This window comes from Odontesthes bonariensis, chromosome 15 (genome assembly GCF_027942865.1).
Source record: "Odontesthes bonariensis isolate fOdoBon6 chromosome 15, fOdoBon6.hap1, whole genome shotgun sequence".
In the NCBI taxonomy this organism is placed as follows: Eukaryota; Metazoa; Chordata; class Actinopteri; order Atheriniformes; family Atherinopsidae; genus Odontesthes; species Odontesthes bonariensis.
In genome coordinates, this window is record NC_134520.1 from 25,754,412 (window position 1) to 25,774,703 (window position 20,292).

The 20,292-nt window shown below is 39.2% G+C and overlaps 2 protein-coding genes across 4 annotated transcripts in view; one reads left to right on the forward strand and one right to left on the reverse strand.

The window, feature by feature from the left end:
- The window catches only part of nek7 (NIMA-related kinase 7), a 65,745-nt gene extending 62,380 nt beyond the window's left edge, over positions 1-3,365 (forward strand). For both annotated transcript variants that reach the window (XM_075485703.1, XM_075485704.1), the window contains one exon: positions 126-3,365. In XM_075485703.1, the coding sequence (XP_075341818.1) occupies positions 126-236 (111 nt within the window). In that variant the 3' untranslated portion in view covers positions 237-3,365. The remainder of the gene's footprint in view (positions 1-125) is intronic.
- A 1,485-nt stretch (positions 3,366-4,850) lies between these two features.
- LOC142399874 (receptor-type tyrosine-protein phosphatase C-like) lies at positions 4,851-19,239 on the reverse strand. 2 transcript variants are annotated; one of them, XM_075484422.1, is made up of 13 exons: positions 19,163-19,239; positions 8,428-8,469; positions 7,955-8,239; positions 7,630-7,860; positions 7,433-7,546; positions 7,019-7,153; positions 6,762-6,902; positions 6,317-6,454; positions 5,836-6,035; positions 5,669-5,729; positions 5,417-5,528; positions 5,264-5,301; positions 4,851-5,083 (listed from the first exon to the last, which is right to left on the reverse strand). In XM_075484422.1, exons 1-13 carry the CDS (start codon positions 19,227-19,229, stop codon positions 5,061-5,063), a joined length of 1,587 nt encoding a protein of 528 aa, XP_075340537.1. In that variant the 5' UTR covers positions 19,230-19,239; the 3' UTR covers positions 4,851-5,060. The 2 variants fall into 2 exon arrangements, with proteins under 2 accessions (XP_075340537.1, XP_075340538.1); XM_075484423.1 differs by lacking the exon at positions 19,163-19,239 and adding an exon at positions 10,239-10,413.
- Between the last annotated feature and the right edge of the window lie 1,053 nt (positions 19,240-20,292).

Sequence of the window (20,292 nt, forward strand, 5' to 3'; positions counted from 1 at the left end):
ACAGTGTGTTTATTCATTTCTCAGGAGCTGCTCTTTTACAACCCACAGCTTGGTGTAAGTTCAGTGCCATTAACTGTATTATTTCTCTCTTTGCCTCTCAACACTTTCCCCGTCCCTTTCATCAGCTGAGGAACCTGGTAGATATGTGCATCAACCCAGATCCGGAGAAGAGGCCGGACATCACCTACGTCTACGACATTGCCAAACACATGCAGAACAGGACACAAGGCAGTTAAGCCCAGAGTTACACACACCATGCCTTGTGGAACTCCTCCCAACATCCCCTCTTGCTTTTTATTCTGGACTTGTAACACATCTTTCAGCTTTTGTACAAAAACTTACTCCAAAGTTTAACTTCTTGGTTTAAAATTGGTAGATGAAACCAACAGTCCATAAAACAACTGAACCCAAATATTCAACCGTCCAGATTTTCATTTGTTGTGTTGTTTTCAATTTTGGGATTTAGACGTTTGTTTCTTTAAAGTTCTCCGTCTCAGAGCTGTGAACGTCACACTCACCTCACGCTGCTTCAGTGAGTGACTTTGTTGATAGATTTAGACTCTTTTTACACCCCGTTACCAACTGTTTTTTTTTTGTTTTTTTTTTCTTTTTAAGTTTTTTGGGCAGTCTGCAGTATCGCACCAAGAAAACGAAGTAAAGCCCTCAGAAAGGGGACACACATCTCTGCCTCTACTCTTTGTTATTGTAATATTCGCCATGATTTATAACCGAATATCCGGAGTCCAGCAAGCTATCGCCCAAATCTTTCTGCTCTTTTCCCTACACTTGAATAATGTCACACTAAAAATGTATTTGTGGATTCTAGCTCGCTTTGTTGTTGTGGCTTTAAAACACATCAATGCTACAGCAGCGTCCAGTAGCAGGTGCAATTTAAAGCGGATAAACTGGAAAAAGATTCAGTTTCCCTTAGTGTAATGTTCAGTGCCCATCGATTCAGCAATCAATCAGTATCAAAAGAAATATTATTAAGATTGGCCCTGTTGGCCTTAGTGTGTTATAGGGCAAATTGTTTCTCAAAAAAGTGCCTCAGTGACGGCACATGTGAGACACAACAGAGAGTAATTGATGATTGTGGTGTTTTGTTGCACTTTTTACCCTGGTGCTGGACGGCTGGCAGGGCGAGCATGTGGAATGAATGTATTAGAAAAAAGGAAGGATCACTTAAAGGGTAGATTAGAGACATGCTCGTTGGAGAACATGGACAGATGTCACTTTGAATCTCTTTTGTATAGTCTGAAAACGTTTTGACAGCCTTGTTGACACGGATCAACAGCTAAAGAAAATTTTACCTTTATCACAAGGTGTTAGGAAATCACAAGACATTTGAAAAGCAAAAAAATCTTTTTCAGCAGTGGACATTTGACCCACCGGAAGGGAAGTCTAACTTGAGACAGTGTTGTTAATGTATGTGTCTTCTAAGGTGACAGATGAGAGATAGCGGATCCTTTCCTTGTGTGGCCATCCGTGCTAGGAGAACACCGCCATGTGCCTAAAAGCAGCTACACACTGCGACTTCAGCTGCGGTATAAGCCCCACTGTGCGATCAGCGTTTGATGATCTCAGCTGTGACATCATGTCTGATGTCTGCTGAATCGTTGTACAGTCGCAGCATGTTTTCTAAGCTTCACAGTGACGTACATTTTTATGAGCTGAAGGACTAAAGAAAATGACTGTCCTATTTCGACATGTTTACTGGTTTGCAGCTTATTTTTCGAAGTTGTAATTTCTCTACTTCCTTCCATGCTGCGTCTTTTCTCGGTGCGGTCTGAGCTGGAGGACCGATCATGCAGACGAGACTTCTGCCACAACTCAACCAAATTTAAATCCTAGTTAGAATTCCTTGAGTGAAGTTTTGCTCGGTTGTTCTCCATCCACAATGTTCAGCTTTGTTTTGGCTTCCATGCGGCAGCGCCACTCTTCGCTGATTTGCAGGTCGTAGCAGCGAACGCTCGTCACTGGTTCTATTTGGTTCTTTGAACATCCGTTACTGTACGACATAAGACGACCTTTATTAGCCACAAAGATTTGCCCAAATTTCTCTCGTGTTCGTCATATTTCAGCGGGGACGGCTGAAAATTGCACAGTGTGTACCGGGCTTAGCTGAAGTCCTCTGATGGTAAGAGGAAATGATAGGAAAGTCACACTTATAGAGCAGTTTACCTTTTATAAAAGCATATTTAATGAAAAGAGTGTTGACTTAATCAGGCACTAATGGAATAGTTTTTTTTTTTTTCATTGCAATAATCTGATTGTCCCACCAAACAAATGACTGGGTTTACTGACCTCTAAACAGGTTTACACCAGCAGGTCATGAATGGCTAGCACTGACTATCACTGGTTCATATAATTACTATGAGGCCATATTGAAGGTATAAGAAATAGAAATTGATGGATAACATTTTATTTCTGTCTCATGAGCTATCTAACAGCCCTCTTATTGAACCTGTAAGCCTGTTGCGTTTAGTATTGTTTCCTTTGATTAACATCCAAAACTGTCAACGTTGTGTGCAAAGGTGCAAGAAAATAAATGTAAATTATTTTGTTCTGGTTAACAGAATATTTTTCATAATGTGTTGATATTTACAGATTTACAGCAAAAGCAGTGTTTGCCATTTTTGTTGGAAAGTGGATAAACTTCCCTGGATTTTGCTCCTGTATCTTCCCCCCGACAGAGCTAAAGCAGTTTCCTCCCAACTTCTTTCTTCTTTTCGTATCTATTTTTTAAATCCTTCTCAACTGCAGCCCTGATAATGTGCTGTTAATGCTCTCTAAACAAGATTGTCCGTGTAACACCGACACATGTCAGTATTCTGTTGTTTCATCTGGGAGCTGTTGCTTTAAAGCACTTTTTAGTCGTTTTTTACTTTTGATGCTGTATAGGACTTCCAAATCGGTACAGTAAAGAGAAAAATCCTTAAGTAGACTCCAATGGCTCCTGGAGGCAGCCACTAATAGTTCAATTTTTTAAGCATATTTAATTAAAGCACCTTTTGCATTTATATTGGCTTAAAAGTGCATTTTACATTGATGGCCTACAAAACCAAAGCAGCATACTTTTTAAGAAAACTGTCTGTATCTGTGCAGAAATGGTTATGTTTTCTGTTTACGTGAGAAAATGGAGTTGAAGTTGTTTTTTTGGTTTTTTTTTTTTTATCCTTACAGAGGGGATGTTTAATACACACAGAGCTAAGTCACTTTAAGGAATATGGCTATTTCTTGATGTTTTTGTCTGTTTGTTATGTATGCTTTACTGTGTCCCAGCCTTTAGCTTCTTTGCATGCCCGCTGATGTTTGTATTGAAGAGTCTAGAAAGTAAAAAAAAATAAATAAATATTAGCAATTAATATTTATTGTCTTGGTTTGTTTAGTTGCTTCTTCATATCATCATTCATATCACAACCAGCTTGTATGCAAACTAAATGTAATAAAGCTTTCAAACTTCTTCAGGACATTGAAGTGAGTTTTTTAAAGACTGTATCAAGTGGACTTCACATCTTTGAACATGTTTAATAATACTTAAACATATAACATTTGTTGTTCGACAAGGTAGATCTGCTTCCATTCTGGACCATTAGGATGGATGGTTTACAGTTGTGATTTTCTACTTAGATGGAGTACAGGCACATTTCATCAGCATTACTGTAAGTCTGGTCATGTGACTTCCACTTTGTGCTTACTCAGAATAAACCACATTCTCTATGTTTCAGCAGGAAGAAGCAGCACTGCGCATCAGAACACGCATGTGAAACGGTCATGTCCGTTATTTGTATGCACACAAAGCTATGTATCCCAAACAGTTTGTGCACAATGCGAAACTTCTTCAACTAAAGGTGGAATTGGATTCTACACATGTTCTCGACTTTATGGATAATGACACGATTTTGGAAATTCTGATGGATGCAACTGTATTTGTACTCCAAACTTCAAGGTCATTTAAATCATTCCCATGTTGTTTGTTAGGAATAGTTGATTGTGATGAAGAAGTGATGTCATAGTCAAGTTGGTTATAATTTTGTTCACTTGTGTTGTGGCCGTTTAGGTTTCTGGAAACGCTGCTTGTTCACTGCGTTCCCCAACTATTGAATTTAATCTTTACAGCAAAAATCATTTCTGACTTTGCATTTTATGTTAATTTTCCACGGATAAGCAGTTGCACACAATACTCGTATCCGTCTAAATGCAAATGTGTGCAAAAACCTGAACGGATTTATTTTTGTTTCTTTATCAGGTCAGTAAAGCTTTTAAAGAAGAAAAGCTTATTGTCATATATGCTGAAACTGTCAGTACTGCCTGAAAAAAAAAAATGGTACGTGATAGATGAAAAATCAGCTTCCCCGGGTGAAGAATTGACACGTGAGTTGAGTTCGGCCGGAGTTCGGAGGAGTGTCTGCAGCTGGAGCACAGCGGAGAGGGATGTGAAGAGACTTGCATTCAGCCTTCTTGAAGTTACCAATTTCTACTTTTGTGATTGAAAAAAAAACATCCTGCACTACTCATTTAAAATTGCTCTCTCCACCCTTTTTGCAGGTAGATTCAAGTTACATTGGTGGGAATTTCTGAAAAAGATTTGACTTAAGAAGCATTTATAAGCCACATTCTTCCATTTATAGTGAAATACGCAAATGCTGAAGGGTTTTTACACGTCGGTGTGTTAGAGCATCCTGTTTATAGAAGACAGGACTTCATATAGATTCCAATCTCATGAAGGGCAACATTTTTTAATCTGACTGGGTTAAACTGCCCTTTTGCTAACATTTAGTTCAAGACATTTCACATGAATTCAATGCAACACATAATTTGATTTTGAGGGCACTTTTATTAATCGGCACCACTTTTATACTTTGTAATTAACAGCTGCTAACGTTTTGTAACGTGCACATCGATGGAAAAATTCACATTGCACTGAAGCTCTTAGCTCATAACATAATGATCATTAAATTTGTGAAGTAGAGAAAAGAAAAAATAAGCTCTACATGACAAAGAGTGAATGGTGATTTGGTCTGTAGCTCCATCAGGCCTTTCATCATCCGCTGGCTTCTTCACACCACCATCCTGACATAAACTACAGCACAAACAGGAAATTTCACGTTGTAATCAGTGGACATTTAAATATACTATAGAATGAGTGCTGCTGAACTATATTACAACAACAAAACGTTAGAACGTGCAATACATTGGAGACATTTTCTTTAGTATTTGTTATAGAAAACAAAGCGTGCTGATGGCATGAAGAGTCACTCACATGCTGTCGATTTGAACCTCATTTCTTCATTCGCCTGCCTGTGGACAAAATTGTGAAGATCGGCGTAAATGATTAAAGCTGGAATATGAAACGATGAATGCGACAGTGAAACTTAATAAAAAATCAAATGCATTTTTTTTTTTTTTCCCTTACATTTTAAACTTTGTTTTGTGTTTCTTCATGTGGTCAAACCACAACGCTGCCACAGCTGAGATATTGGTGATGATGATGAAAAACAAAATACCAACAAGAGCTTTCTTGTTGTCTGTAAACAGAATGTTAGAGCAGAGCTGAGTCAAAGCAGCGGCGTTTATATTCAACAAACAGCGAGAAGAAGCTGAGTTGTGTTCTCAACATCAGGATAAAGGTATTTATAGATTTTGTAGCTATTTGAAGCGCACATACAGCTGGTTCTGAATTCTTTTATCGCAGGTTTGCTCTTTAATATTCCGTTGTCAGCAACCACCTACGAAGACAGAACTTCTCTTCATTAGGAACTACAAAATTGATTGAAACCTAAGTAAAGAAATTATAATGTTTGCGTCGAACTAAAAGAATAGGATTATACAAACCTCCACTGTGTAGGTTGTAAGGTAACTCAGATCTTTGAATTCAAAATCACATTTTTCTTTAGTTTGTGTGCTGCCACCAACACCAAGAAGACGAGCAGTGTATTTCCTCTCAGGTCCAGAAAAAGTAACTTTTTCGCAAGTTACTTTTATCACATTATTCTCGAGGTGACCCACATTCGGTTCATTGATATTTCCTGGTGCTGTAAGAGAATGAAAAAAGAGGCAATCGTGACGCACAAATACAGATGTAAAGTTTAGTTGTATTTGCTGATCGACGTGTGTTCATCTGATATAGAAACAAACAAATGAGAAAGAAGAAGTAAATAAATTTGCAATTTGAACACAATTCCATAAAAACTCTGAGTAAAAGGTTCTGATTCATTTGAGCAATCACACAATGGAAACTGTAAGTGTAAAAGATTTTGCTCAGTCAGGTTGAGTACGGTCATTTTACACCAAAAATCCTTTCACGGTCACTCACTTCCAGCCTCAGTTTTCCATTTAAATGTTTCGCTGGAAACTCTGATGCTGTTGTAGGTGTGATGGACTTCACAGGTATAATTAGTGTATGGTGTCAGTCCAGTCAGGCTACATGTTCCTTCAGGTGGAGTTGGGGTACCTTTAAGTGTAATGTTTGAAACAATTAAAATGATTTTCATCTTCAATTCTCTTAAAACTGTGTTGTACTGGGGCGGTCGGTGGCGTAGTGGGTACAGCAGATGCCCCATGTACAGAGGCTGCAGCTGGCCCCGGTTCGAGTCCCGCACCAAGCGGCCCTTTGCTGCATGTCTCCCCTCTCTCTCTGCCCCCTGCATTCCTATCTCTCTCTGGCTGTCCTGTCATTAAAGGCATAAAAAGCCCCCCCCCCCCAAAAAAAAAAAACTATGTTGTACTTTTAATGTATGAATGTAAATCATTTCACTTACTTTTACACCTGCAGCCATCAGAAAATTTATAAGAAAGCCTCTGAAGTGTTGAGCGTTCTGGACAGTTGTTACTGGTTGTTTCCAATCTCAGCTTAATGGAAGTATTGGTCTTGTGGCTCGGCGTAATGGTTGTTGTGAGGTCTGTTGGAACACAGCAGACGTTTGTGACAATTTATCTGTTTCATGTGACTCATGTCACTCCAAACTGTGTGAGGATAAAACCTCGTTCCACTGAGGTAAAGTAAACATTAACATACCACATTTAATGCTGAACCGGACGGGAGTTGTTTTATTAATGGAGACGTTATTGTGCTTGATCAGACCAGTGCAGCTGTAGTCTGTGAAGGGCTCCAGCTCAGTTATATCTATGGAGTGGTTATCTCGTCCATTTCCTGAGGAGACACAAAGATGACATCATTTATTTTCTGGTATTTATATTTCAGTTAATAAAAGCCTTTATCCTTGGAGGTTAAATTAAAATTTCATTCAGAGAAAAAAAATCTAAACAGATTCACAGAGAAAAGGAAAAAATCCATTTTTACATGAAACTATGAGTCGGATCATTTACAGTTTCTGGCCACATGATGTGTTAAGTTTCCACCTTTAACCATGTAAATCTTCTCATAATATTGCTGATGGTGAAACTCTCTCCTTACTGTCTGTCATCTTACCTGAACAGGTGTAATCAACAGTGAGATGTTCACAGTTTGAAGGTAACTTTGGTTTTATCTCTGCAGGAAGTCCAGTGGGTTCCTGCTGACTTATGCCACTAAAATCAATAAAACCTGAAAAAACAGAACAAACTTAAAACCTGATGAAATCAGTTCTAATGAAACATGAAAATAAAGTTTGATCTTTTTGGACCTACCAACAGGGATGTATTCTGTGATGCTAAAGGAGGACTTCACACAGTTTTCTGGAGTGAAGTTCACAGTAAAATCTGAACAAAAGTTCTCGTCTGTAAGTTTGAAACAAATTGTTGCGTTGTCGAACTGCACATCTGGATTATTTGGTTTTGATAATGAGGAGCTGATGTCCCAGTCGCTTTGGTAACAAACATGTCCAGGCTGGCCGTTGGTAACATAAATGTGATCTTTAGCTGAAATACAGAAATGCTTCTGTTTTACAAACAGTTTCATTTGATCAGTTAGAAGAAAGTAAGATACACAACAATCTGAAGTATTTGTACTCACTCATATTAATTGTTCCAGTTTTTTTTTTCCTGACAGAGCTCTTACAAAGTGTTGTTTTCCCATCACTGCCAACAAGTTCAACTCTGAGCTCATATTCAGTACAGGGCTTCAGATGTTTGATTTCTTCTGACTGGTTTGACGTTTGATAGGAGATACTGAGCCGCTCTACAGGAGCTGGTCGGCCTTCTTCATTGATGGATATGTTGTACCGGGAACCAGTGGGAACATTTTGGGACGTGATGTCGATCAGGAAACCACCCTGGATAGGTTTATCACTGTAGGAGCCTGCAGAGAAAATCAACAGAATTTATAGATTTCTGTTCAAATAAACCTCCTGATGACATTTTTAATCTCAGTTCCTTCATGTTGATACTGAAGATGAATAAAACACTTCTGTTCACTCACTACAAATATACTTTCATTATAAGAGAAAAACACAGGATGGACCGATCATCTTTTAAACTGCTACTCACATTCTGGGGTCGGTTTAGTTTGTTCAGGGGTTGTTGGTTCAACTTTAGGAAAAGAGTAGAAAAATGGAAAAGGATTTTGCATCATGAACACTTAAATTATTTTGTCAAAACACTTTATAAATATTTATGATCTGTTTGCAGCTTGTACATCAGCAGTGTCTGTGTCCACTGTCTATGCTTTTGGAAATACACTCTTAAATGATCAAAAGAAAAATAAATAAATAAAACAACTATATCCTCAAGACATAACAGCAGGTTAATAACAATATGTGTCAATGACACCACGCTGACTCGGAAAATCCCCTTTTTTCCTGGTTGTTCCTGAAGTAAAATGCAAGTTTTGGACACCGGCTCTGTAAAGTGTAACTAATTAGTGTAAAATTTCAATCTGTTTTTAATTAATTTATTTATTTATCTTAATCGAGCTGTTTGCCACGTGAAGCTATTATCAATAGAAGAGCAGCCAGGAAGTCGCGCAGACACTTGTTAGTTCCGAGGCTGCGAATATTCAACACACAGAGAGTATCAGTGATATGCAATCAGAATCTTTTAATTTTTACAAAAAATAATGAAAATTTGAAGGGAAAAAAAAGATAGAAAGACATTTGTTTATCGTAGGTTTTATGTTTTATTAAAGCGTTGCTGTGATTGCTGCTTCTGCAGTTGTAGTCGGGCTGTGAATCTTGTAAAAATACCAACAAATAATGTATATTATTTAAACTGCAGAAGTTTTTTTTTGTTTTTTTTTTAATCATTTTTTCATTTGTGAAAGGCACATGTGATGAACTGTCAAAACATTATGAATCTTTTAAGGAAACTAAACTTTTATTCTGTACTTTCTATGTTTCTCACAACAAACACTACATATATATATATATATATATATATATATATGCGTATATTAAATCCTGTGTTAACACCTCAAGTCATGATTAATTTATTGTCCAATTATATTCTGCTTATTTTAATCACGTCAGACTTTTTAATTCAGTATTTTGTTTCATTGGTTAAAATGTAAAGACTCTGAAATGATTTGTTACTGAATGAAAAGAATGGAGTGATTCTTTTAAAGATAAAATGTAAGACTTGATAATGATTTCTAAGTAGTGACCAAATTGTTTACATTTATCATCAATTTTAAAATGCTAATCTTAAATGCTTGCGTGTCCTGTGACAGTTTTCTTGTCGGCACAGAGCTGAGACTGTAACTTTTTCTCAAGTCACTCGAACTCTCCTCTTAAATCGTATTTCATAAAATGTTATTATGGAGCATTAAGGTGCACTTCTTACACATATTACTGTAATGATGAGAAAATATTTTGTGATGGAACCTGAAGGTCAAACATCTTGTGTTGTCGTACTCTACAAAACTGTCACGTCTTCAATCAGTTTCACATCTATCTCGCTTTATTTTTAATTCAGAAAAAATAGATATTCTTAACCAAACGACTTTTAAACTATGTGTTTGTCTTATTTAAATTACTGTGAAACATATATTTTTACTTTCACATCTCAGGCTGTTTCACGTATTTTATGAATCAGATGAAAGCAAACTCATCTGTTCGGTGACAACAACAGATGAGCATTACATTTTCAGTTGCAAATTTTAAAGCCATGAAAAGATATTTCATTCTTCTCATGCTAACGAATGCAGTCACCTTTAAAATGCTTTTGTGTCATTGTTTAATTTTTTCTATTTCTTTTTTTTTTTTTTTACTCTTGAAGCACTCGACCTCGTAACAAACCTCCATTCTTTTCCCAGTTCTTTCATTAAAATGCCAATTTAGTCGACACTGAAGTTGGTGACTCACATTTGACCAGAGCAACGATCCCAGGCATCAGCAGCAGTATGGTAGCGCCACACAGTCCAGACATGTCCAGGAGTTGGGGTGCACTGCCTCGCAGGTGCAGCTAACAAAAGAGCTTTTCATTTTTCTGTGAGGGAGGAAACTACCTTTACCACTTTACTCCGATGGCAGGAAGCTTCATCTGAGCTGTGCTGCTTGTCAGGAAATCATTTCAACCACAGATCTTGTATATTTATTAGTCAGCCTGTTAACATGCATGCATGTGTGAATTTCTTTTTCTGTGTTTCCCATCTGTGCATTTTATGTACAGTTTGTCAAATATATGTCCTACTGATTTTCAGTTGAACCTCCACTCTGATAATCTTGCTGTATTTCTTTTTCCTTTAATCTAACTTGTGAAACTATTAGGGCTGAGCAACGATGGAAAATTTTAATCGAATTAATTGTGTGTTTTGCCTTGAAGTGATATTTTAGACTGGAACTACTACGCTGAGAAGACAATTCAACTTGGCAGAGTTTACAGATGACTTTGGTTCTGTCGACTCCGCCGTCTGGAAGAACTTTAAAATGAAAATGGCCTAGTAAAAGTTCCGTACCCTTCTCCATGTTTGGTGGATCCGCCGATTACTTTCTTTTCCGGTTCTGCAGCAGACAGCAACAGACTTTTACAAAATAAAAGCCTGTGAGCAACAGACTTTTACAATAATAAAATAAATAATAAAACAGAGGTGGTCCGTGCCGTAGTGGGTTGAGCAGGCGCCCTATTTATATTTACGTACGTCCTCGCTGCAGCTGACTCCTGGTTCGAGTCCCACATTGGACGGCCCTGTGCTGCCTGTTGTTCCCCCTCTCTCTGCCCCCTGCTTCCTGTCTCTCTGAAGTTTTCTACCCATTAAAGGCACAAAAGCGCAAAAACTGCGTTAATGCGTGATAAAATATTTATCGGTGTTTAATAATTAACGAGTTAACGCGATAATAAGGAGTTAACTCGCCCAGCCCTAGAAACTATATATGATGCAGTAAAACTGCATATCATGGCGTGATATGTCCACACATCGAAGGCAACATTTACCATCTTCTTTCGGTTCAGGCAAAACAAAACTGCTGCCACATTTAGGAGGAGCCAGTGGTTTTACTGTAAAAATGCTCATTTTAGACCAGCGAAATCCTGACGTAATACCAGCAGATAACATGCTAAAGAATATCATATACAGGCAGGTATCAGGGAGGCCTGTGTGGATGCTCTCAGGCGGATCTAGAGGCGGGGCCAGGGGGGCCGAGGCCCCGCCTCTAATTTGATTGGCCCCTGAAGTGCCCCTGTCCTGTCAATCACCAGGCGAGAACAACAAGTGGAGAATTAAAGCTGCAGTCTGCAGGATTTGTTGTTGTCATACGTAAAGTCCTACTTTTTGGCATTTTAAGAGTTTACATGATCTATCAGAACGCTTGAAGTTGAAAACGGTGACCTCCGTAGTCGCAAAATGCAAGAAATGCTTATTTTTTAACCGAAAAATAAAAAGTTATTCAACTTCCTGTCCCGCCCCATCAAAACACATGAGAACTCGTGCACGTCTACGTGCACGCCAGATTTGCGTACACGACTCCTCATTCATCAACTCACCTGTCATTTGCGATCATGGAAGACACAGTAAGTAGACTAGCCCGTAATGAAGTTCAATAGTCCAGATAAATAAGCGTGGGGACGAGCCTACCTTGTATTACGCGTGCACAATCGGTGATTGACAGGCAGCAGAGCCCAGCTCGTAAACCTGATTGGTTACCTTTTACCGGTCCGGTCTGCAATTTTGTAAACAAACCTGCTGGCTTTGGAGGGACCTAGCGGGACATATAGGGGACCTAGAGAACTCATTTTTTTTGTATTGGGGTATTTAATGTACTACTTTCAGAATCCCCAGACAGTTCCAGGCATTATGCTTGAAAAAGAGTTGCAGACTGCGCTTTAAATGATCACTGCTGCAGTTCCACCGCCAAACTGAGGGTGGCAGTGCGCTGGTTGTGTCAATACTGAATAGAAGAAGAAAAGTACTAAATCTAAAATGGTGCACTTTACTTCAGTGTTCATGTTTTAGTGTGCATGGCATATTAATTACTTGAATTCGAGCTGGAAGCTTAAGAAGGTGACTTTGTTATTTGGTGAGTCAAATCTTCTTGTTTGTTGTTAAGTTCAGGTTTATATTAAATTAAACTGTGACTACATAAAACGGTTGGCTTCTAAACTTGTTATCCACTGCACTTGTGTCATAAGTTGCTATTTTGTTGGTAGGATAGCAATAGCTTTGACCTGCTGGTTCAACGCTTAACATTAAGATGTGTGATTTTGTGTTTTGTGTAATATTAAGATTTTGGCAGAGATAGCAGCAGACAGCATGAAAAGAAAGGGAATTGCGCAGTTGTATACATGGTTTTTGCTACCTTGTTAGGACTAGTGACTATTAAAAAAAAAAACAAGAAGGAAAAGCTGCTATAAATATATTTTGTTGTTGATGAAAGTACTAAAAATCCAAAAAACATTTTTTTACTGACAGGTTAGGGTTAGGGATTGTTTTGGTCAGGGCACAGTTCAGCATTCACTAATTTTGAATGCTAGTAAAATGCATTGGAGTCAATGGAAGGTGCTCACAAATATAGTAGGAGGGAGGGAGAATGAGATTGAATATGTTGTTGTATATACAGTTAAAAGCTGGTATGTTTTATGTTTTGTGTGTTTTATGTGTCCTTAATGCACACTGAATTAAACATTTTTTTATTACAAACGTTACTAATTCATGATTTTTTTTATTTCAGTTTCAAAAGGTATACTGAATTATTCCTTTTTGGGTTTTGGATAGTAGACTAGAAGTAGATGTTCTTTACTGTCAGTAAACTGTAGAAGAGTAAGTTTAAAATAAATTGCAATATGTAGGTATGATGTATTACAGTATGCAATACACTAAACAAAATATCCAAATCAGGTTGGTAGCCTATTTACCATGAGGCTATGATTGGTAAATTAATTTAGTAAGACTATTATGTTTTCTCACCGCCTGCTGGATAATGTGTGTATTGCCTTGTCGCCAATTGATGTTTATTTAAGCAGCGTCATCACTGGATATCAGATGGTGGTGACACTGTTGGCCCCTGAAGGTTACATTTGGCCCCATGGTGGCCCCTGTTTCAGAAAAATCCTAGAACCGCCACTGGATTACCTCCTTTATGTTGGCACTCTCTAGCCACTGAAGGGCTGCTAAGATTGCCAACAACTCCACTGTAAAGACTGCTAGATTATCTGGTGTCCTCTTTTTAACAGAAACATGCAGAGATGGGATGACAAACGGGGTCCTCGCCAGCAGGCAGCGCTGCCTCCTCACCTGGGGAGGCTATTTAGGTGTGCCGGTAGCAGGATTCGTCCTTTCTCTTCCTCTGCCGGGTCATTGGGAACTCAGCCAGTGTGAGGGGACGCCTGGTCTCCGTGCTCAGTCGCCACTGAATAGACGAATCCGTTGCTGTACAGGTACACGCGCTTTCGATATTGCAGTTTATAATTAATCCCTGTTCATGCGCACATTGTGTGGCATTGTGCGTCCTGTTGTTTACCGTTCTGATTTCCTCAGCGTCCCACGATTGCAGCGCAAACGCAGGGGCACTGATCACTAACACAAGGCGTGTATATGTGAGTATTATATACTGATGCATGAGGGTTTATACAAACGGAATGAATGTTGAGTGTAATATGTTTTCTATGCAATTAGTTTCGGCTGATTGGCGGACGGGGATACGCGGCTCGTCGGGTGTCCTCAGACTGATAAAGAGACTGTCGCTGTTTTTTTTCTCCCCATAAAAGGAGTTTGTTAGGACGGGCTTTTGTTTAATTTTATTTCTTTATTTGTTTTAAAACCTTGGTATCGTTAGAAGGCATCATTCATTCTTTTATTTGATATTGAGCAACTTATTCCTCAGACTGCCATTTCAGACTAATTGTACATTTTGGGGCGCTTTTGTTTTGCTGTGATTTGAACTGTTTTAAGCACCTTATCTGTGTGTAGTGTGAGACGTGTATTGGTGCCATATTTTAACTAGTGTTTTGGGTCCTAAATGCATAAAACTGATATCTAGGATTGGCGGCCTGAGGAGTTATTGCCTGCATTGCTCCGATACTATTTTTATCCTATCTGTGTCCAAATCATTTCTAATAAAAATTGTAATTTATTGATAGACGCATCTCTCTGTTGTCCTGTTTATTCTGGACACTTACCTGGAGTATAGTGGATTAGGAGGGTTGAACACATTTATACCACCTTCGACACTTTACCATAAAACATAAGCAAAGCCTGTGCAACCTAACTTGGGGTCCTTTGAACCGTCTGTGAATACAGAAATACAGGAGCCATAAACAAGTCTTAACCTCTCCTCCTCAAGCTGAATTGCGTCAGTGGGTGGCTTGCGTGACCTCACCCTATCCAGGATACTGAAGTCCACAGTAACGGATGGAAACAGCCATGGAGGAGTTACAGACAACGCCACAGAGTGGGAAAACCGCATCTGAGTGAAAGGCATCAATTCTGCAAGCCTATTACCTCTCCATGCAAAACATTCCTGCTTCGCCCTCTCGCTCTCCCAACACTGCTGCAAAGTGTTGACTGCAGGGTGGAGATTCCCTAAATGCCCTTTGAGATTAACCCAATAGTGCATAATTAATTGCATCCGTCGCAGAGCTAGGGGCATTTCACCCACCTCTACCTGAAGGGCTGCTACAGGGGAAGTCTTAAAAGCACCGCAGCACAGCCTCAGTGCTTGCGCCTGAATCACCTCCAACTTTTTAAGAGTCGATATTGCTGCCGAGTCATAAACCACACATCCATAATCCAGTACAGACCTAATCAACACTATATAGATCCTTTTCAAGGCTGATTTACTGCCCCCCCAATCCATCCCCCGTAGACACCGCATCACATTTAAGACTCCCTTACATTTTGTGACCGTGTGCGAAATGTGAGTTCTCCATGTCAACTTAGAATCCATCCATACACCTAAGAATTTAAATTCCTTAACTTGTTCAATTACCTGGTCATACATTCTCAATAGTACTTTCACATTCCTCTTCCTTGTAAAAAGTAACATTTTAGTTTTCTCAATAGAGAACTTAAAGCCCCATGCGTTTGACCACTCCTCCACAGAACGGATTGCCTCCTGCACTTTCAAGACTATGTGATCGACATTCCGTCCCCGCTTCCATAATGCCCCATCATCTGCAAACAATGAGCGACCAACACCATCATCAACCTGCTTGAAGACATCATTAATCATAATAGAGAATAACAGAGGGCTTATTACACTCTCTTGGGGAGTCCCATTCTCCACTGCGTATCGCCCTGACAAGGCCCCTCCTATTCTAACTTGAATGAGTCTATCAAATAAGAAATCCTTAATCCAATTAAAAGCATGCCCTGATACGCCAAGTTCGCTTAATTTAATCATCAGACCCTCTTTCCATACCATATCGTACACCTTTTCTACGTCCAGGAACACAGCCAAGACTGACTCTTTGTTAGCCTGGGCTTTTCGAATATCTGTCTCCAAACAAACAACTGGGTCCATGCTCCTCTCCCCTTTCTAAACCCACTTTGAAACACTGACATACAGCCTTTACTTTCCACGTGATACAATAGCCTTTCAGCAATCATCCTTTCCATTATCTTCCCCATATGTGATGTAAGTGCAATGGGCCCATAATTGGACGGGTTCGAAGGGTCCTTACCTGGTTTCCTTATCGGGATAATAATAGCCTCTTTCCAGCTTTTGAGGAGAATGCCCAGCTCCCACACCTTATTATAGAATCCAAGGAGCTTGGCCATAGCCATTGGCCCCAGCTGCTTGAGCATGGCATAACAAACATTATCTTTACCTGGAGCTGAGTTACCAGATCTCCCTATAGCCCTTTCCACCTCCACACGGGTAAACAGGGCATCTATTGTACCCCCATTTCCTTCCCTCCATCTAACATCTGGGTAAGCCGCTTTTGTCTCCTCCCGTCCATGCTTGCCCAAGACTGTCAGATTATCAGAGCTGTGTATTTTAACCAGGGCCTTGGCTATCATTTCAGCCTTTTCTTCATCAGCCACTGCAACTTCCTCTTGTAATTTAAGGACAGGGTATTGCCGTTCTCTACGAATCCCCCTCATGCTTTTGATTGCACCCCAAACCTCCCCTACCGCAGTTGTTCTCCCCATCCTATCACAAAACTTACTCCAACTTTCCCTCTTTGCGTGTCTCACAACCCTTCGTGCAGTAGCTCTCACTAAATTTCCAAAGGTCAAAGTTTCTCTTAAAACATTCAGTGCTAGATTTCTCTCTTTGATTGGCTTACTACATTCATCCGTCCACTATGGAACAGACTGTCTCTTCATTCTACCACTACCACTACTCTTCGGGACACAGCGTTCTGCAGCCTCTATTAAAACTTTTCTTATTCCTTTATCCATGGCTTCAATATCCTCATCAATCTTAATCTTATCCATCTCCATTTCAGCAATATATTGAAAAAGGTTCCAGTTAGCCTTACCAAATATCCACCTGTTACCAATACCTCCCTGAGTTACAATCCCCCTCAGTAAAAGTCTACTTTCTACTGGAAAATGGTCACTACCCACCGTTGAATCTTCCCTCACCTCCCATTCACAGAAACTTGCAATGTTGCTACTCACCAACGTTAAATCTAAAGCTGAAGTATTTCCAGTGCGCACATCAATTCTGGTTCCTCGCCCATCATTAAGGCAGACCAGACCTTTCTCTTCCATCAACTGTTCCATCACATCCCCATTCGGCTCGTCTCTAGTGCCCCCCCATAAAGTGCCATGTGCGTTAAAGTCACCACATAATACCACCCTGCTATCCCCAATACCCTCTACAGACAAAGTTTATTCAAATCCAGAGCATTACATGGGTTGTCGCACTGTGGTCAAAGTCAAAATATGTTCTAGTATCACGTGACGTGATGACGTCAGCGATGACGTATTTTTGTCCCCTTTCCTGCACTTGAGAAATTTGTATTCGTAACTTTTGAATTCGTAACTTTTTGATTCGTAACTTTTCGATTCGTGTATGTATTTTTTAATGTCGTAACTTTTCAATTCGTATTTTGACAAATATCAAAACACAACCCATTATAAACACAGATGGACTCATTTTTAGAGATTGCACATATTTATTTTATGCTCAACTACAACCAAAGACGCACACATTTCCCAAATATGCGCAGATTATTTGCACGGATGCACGTTTCTTTATGACCGATTTCTTACCCCATAGTATAGGCCATTAGAATTTCTGTGCGACGAAGTTGATAATTTCTCAGCGTGAGAAATGGCATGTGTGGCGTGTGAGCGTGTGAACTTGTTGAAATGCGTGTGTTTCACGCTCATTGCGTGAGACTTGAGAGCCCTGCATTAAAGGTGGGGTATGAGATGTTTTCTGGAGCATTTTTTATCATATTGTCTGAAAACCTCCTCACGACCCCATTGCACCCACTAAAATAGAATGTTTGGAAAAATTTTTTTATATTTTAGTCCATTGTAGAGGGTGTAGCAAGAGGAAATGTCTGACCAATAGAAGTAATGATGAGAGTTACTTCTATTGGATTCTGACACGCCAATCAACCGTCAGCCACCCTCACCCCTCCCCCCTGTGCGTTCACAGACTCGTGACTCGTTCATGTGTTTTGAAGGCGTGGTTTCGAGGGGTGGGCTGAAGGGAGAGGCAAGGTTGTGTTTTTTCAAAAATATAGCTTGCAAGAACCGTTTTTCAAAGATCTCATACCCCACCTTTAACATTCAGAAGAAGACAGAATATTACCATGTTGTTCAGAGAATAGACTGCAGACCTAGAATTTGGTTTTGAATTTGCTGGTATTTGAGCACACTCACTTGAAGTAATTACTGAGTCAAATAAATTGCATATTAATATATAAAATATTAATATAAACCTAGCAGAGCTCTTAGATCCAAGGACTCAGGTCAGCTGGTCCAGTCCAGAGTCCAGACTAAACACGGAGAAGCAGCATTTAGCTGTTATGCTGCAAACAAGTGGAACAAACTGCCAGTCGAGACATTTTTAAATCCAGGTTCAAAACATTCCTCTTCTCATGTGTCTATGCATGAAATCTGCACGATATCTTTGAACTTATCCAGACTGTTGCTTGTTTTTAATTAATTCATTTTAATGATTTTATATGTTTTCTCTTTATGTTATTTTTAGTATTCTTAATGCTTCTTACACTCCCCGCTGTAATGCTTTTATTTTATGTAAAGCACTTTGAAATAGTTTTGTATATGAAATGTGCTATACAAATAAATTTGACTTGACTTGACACATTAGTCCAATAAATAAGAATTAAACAACAAATAATATAGAAGAAAAAATGGTGACAGGGATGGAGCAGCTTTAAGCATTTCACTGACAGAAAATCACATTATCTGTAAATGTGCATAAGCACAAACGGACATTTGAACACACGTTCAGTTCTACTGAGTGACTGAAATTAGCTGATGTATCATGAAATATTTTCTTTTGTTTTGTTGTTTTGCTTTGAGAGTCTACCGTGAACAGAGGATTAATCTAATTTATGATTTATTTAGAAAATTGTAATTAAATGACCATTTTAAACCTGAAATAACAAAAAAGATAAATGCAGATCGAAAAAAGTAAAAATAAAGTCTAAATGTTTTTGTGTTTTATTGTACGATCCTTGAACAAGAGCTTAAGCAATTATTTATTTTCTTACATTTGTAGAATAACTACATCAGCTGGGGTTTGATTTCAAAGCGACCCTTTGCTGCTCTCTAGTAAGATGAGCAAACAGTTGTGAGTATAGCTCTGCCTCATTCTGCATCAGATCTGATTTTTAGAACTAATTAAATATCAAATTTACTTACTAGTGGCCAAAGCGATAATCCCAGGGAAGAATAGTAGTAGAATGAGACGACAGCAGAGACCCGCCATATCCAGGAGTTGAGGTGATTATGAGCGTGTAAGGAAGGAAATCAAGACCTTGCATTCACATACTGATAAATATTTCCTGGTACAGTGAAGAAGTGTTAGAGTTTAACACCACATAACAGGAAGTATTCTTTTTATAAATCAATTGAACACTTGTGAAACCAATGGCCTGTCAGCATCACATATCACATCTATTTCCTTTGCTGCTTCTACCATATTTGGCACTGCCAATGTGTGTTTATTCTCAAATGGCAAAGACACTAAAGAGAGAAGGCTTTGCATCTTCTTGGATGGCATTTGTCTTGTACAGGAGTTTGATTTGGACACAAGTAGCTTGTATTAGTGCACTGAAGTCTCTTTTTTTCCTCTTTTTTCCACAGTGAAGAAAATATTTCTGCTTCTTCCTTTGTGATTTTCTTCATTCGTGCCGTTCTCTTAATTACTGCAGTGTTGTTAGTGTGTTTGAGGTCATTAGCTGAGTGTTTATGGACTCCTTACCCTGTGTCTCATGGGTAGCCCCCTCCTTCCAGACCCTCACTCAATTCTGTACGTTCCCTCCACTCCCCCACCCCCCCACCCCCAAACTAACCCATCCCTCTGGGTCCTCAAAATCCCTCTTGGCCAGCAAGCAGTGGGGGTGGGCACTGGCTTTCTCCTTGTAATGAACTCCACAGAGACTGCTGTTGAGATTCATCACAGCAAAAATTGCTCCCATGGAGCCTTGAACACAGTGAAAACAAACAAAAGTAAATATCTGGAATTAACACACAAGTTGTTTGGCCTTTCCTAGCTACTATGGCCCCACCCTCACAGACTCCTCTGTTTCAAAGTAATGCTAATAACTGGCTCTGCATTTTGGATGTAATGATTAAAAAGTTTATTTATTCATTTATCATCATTGTTGATATCATTTGCATCTACAGAAGAGTAAGTAACAGTAAGAGCATTTTCGCTGTCATCTCCCATACGTTGCATTTCCATGCATCCATAAGTCCATCTTGTGGTGAAAACTCCTCACTGCACTACCCGTGAATCACGGTCACAAAATCCAGGCATGTGACAAAAG

Bases quoted from the DNA above. Each gene is read 5' to 3' on its own strand.
- LOC142399874 (XM_075484422.1), bottom strand. From the start codon at position 19,229: ATGGCGGGTCTCTGCTGTCGTCTCATTCTACTACTATTCTTCCCTGGG. The intron at 8,470-19,162 runs GTAAGTAAATTT...CTTTTCCTAAAG, and splicing joins GATTATCGCTTTGGCCACTA to TTGAACCAACAACCCCTGAA. The intron at 5,529-5,668 runs GTATGTGCGCTT...TTCTGTTTACAG, and splicing joins AAAAGAATTCAGAACCAGCT to ACAACAAGAAAGCTCTTGTT.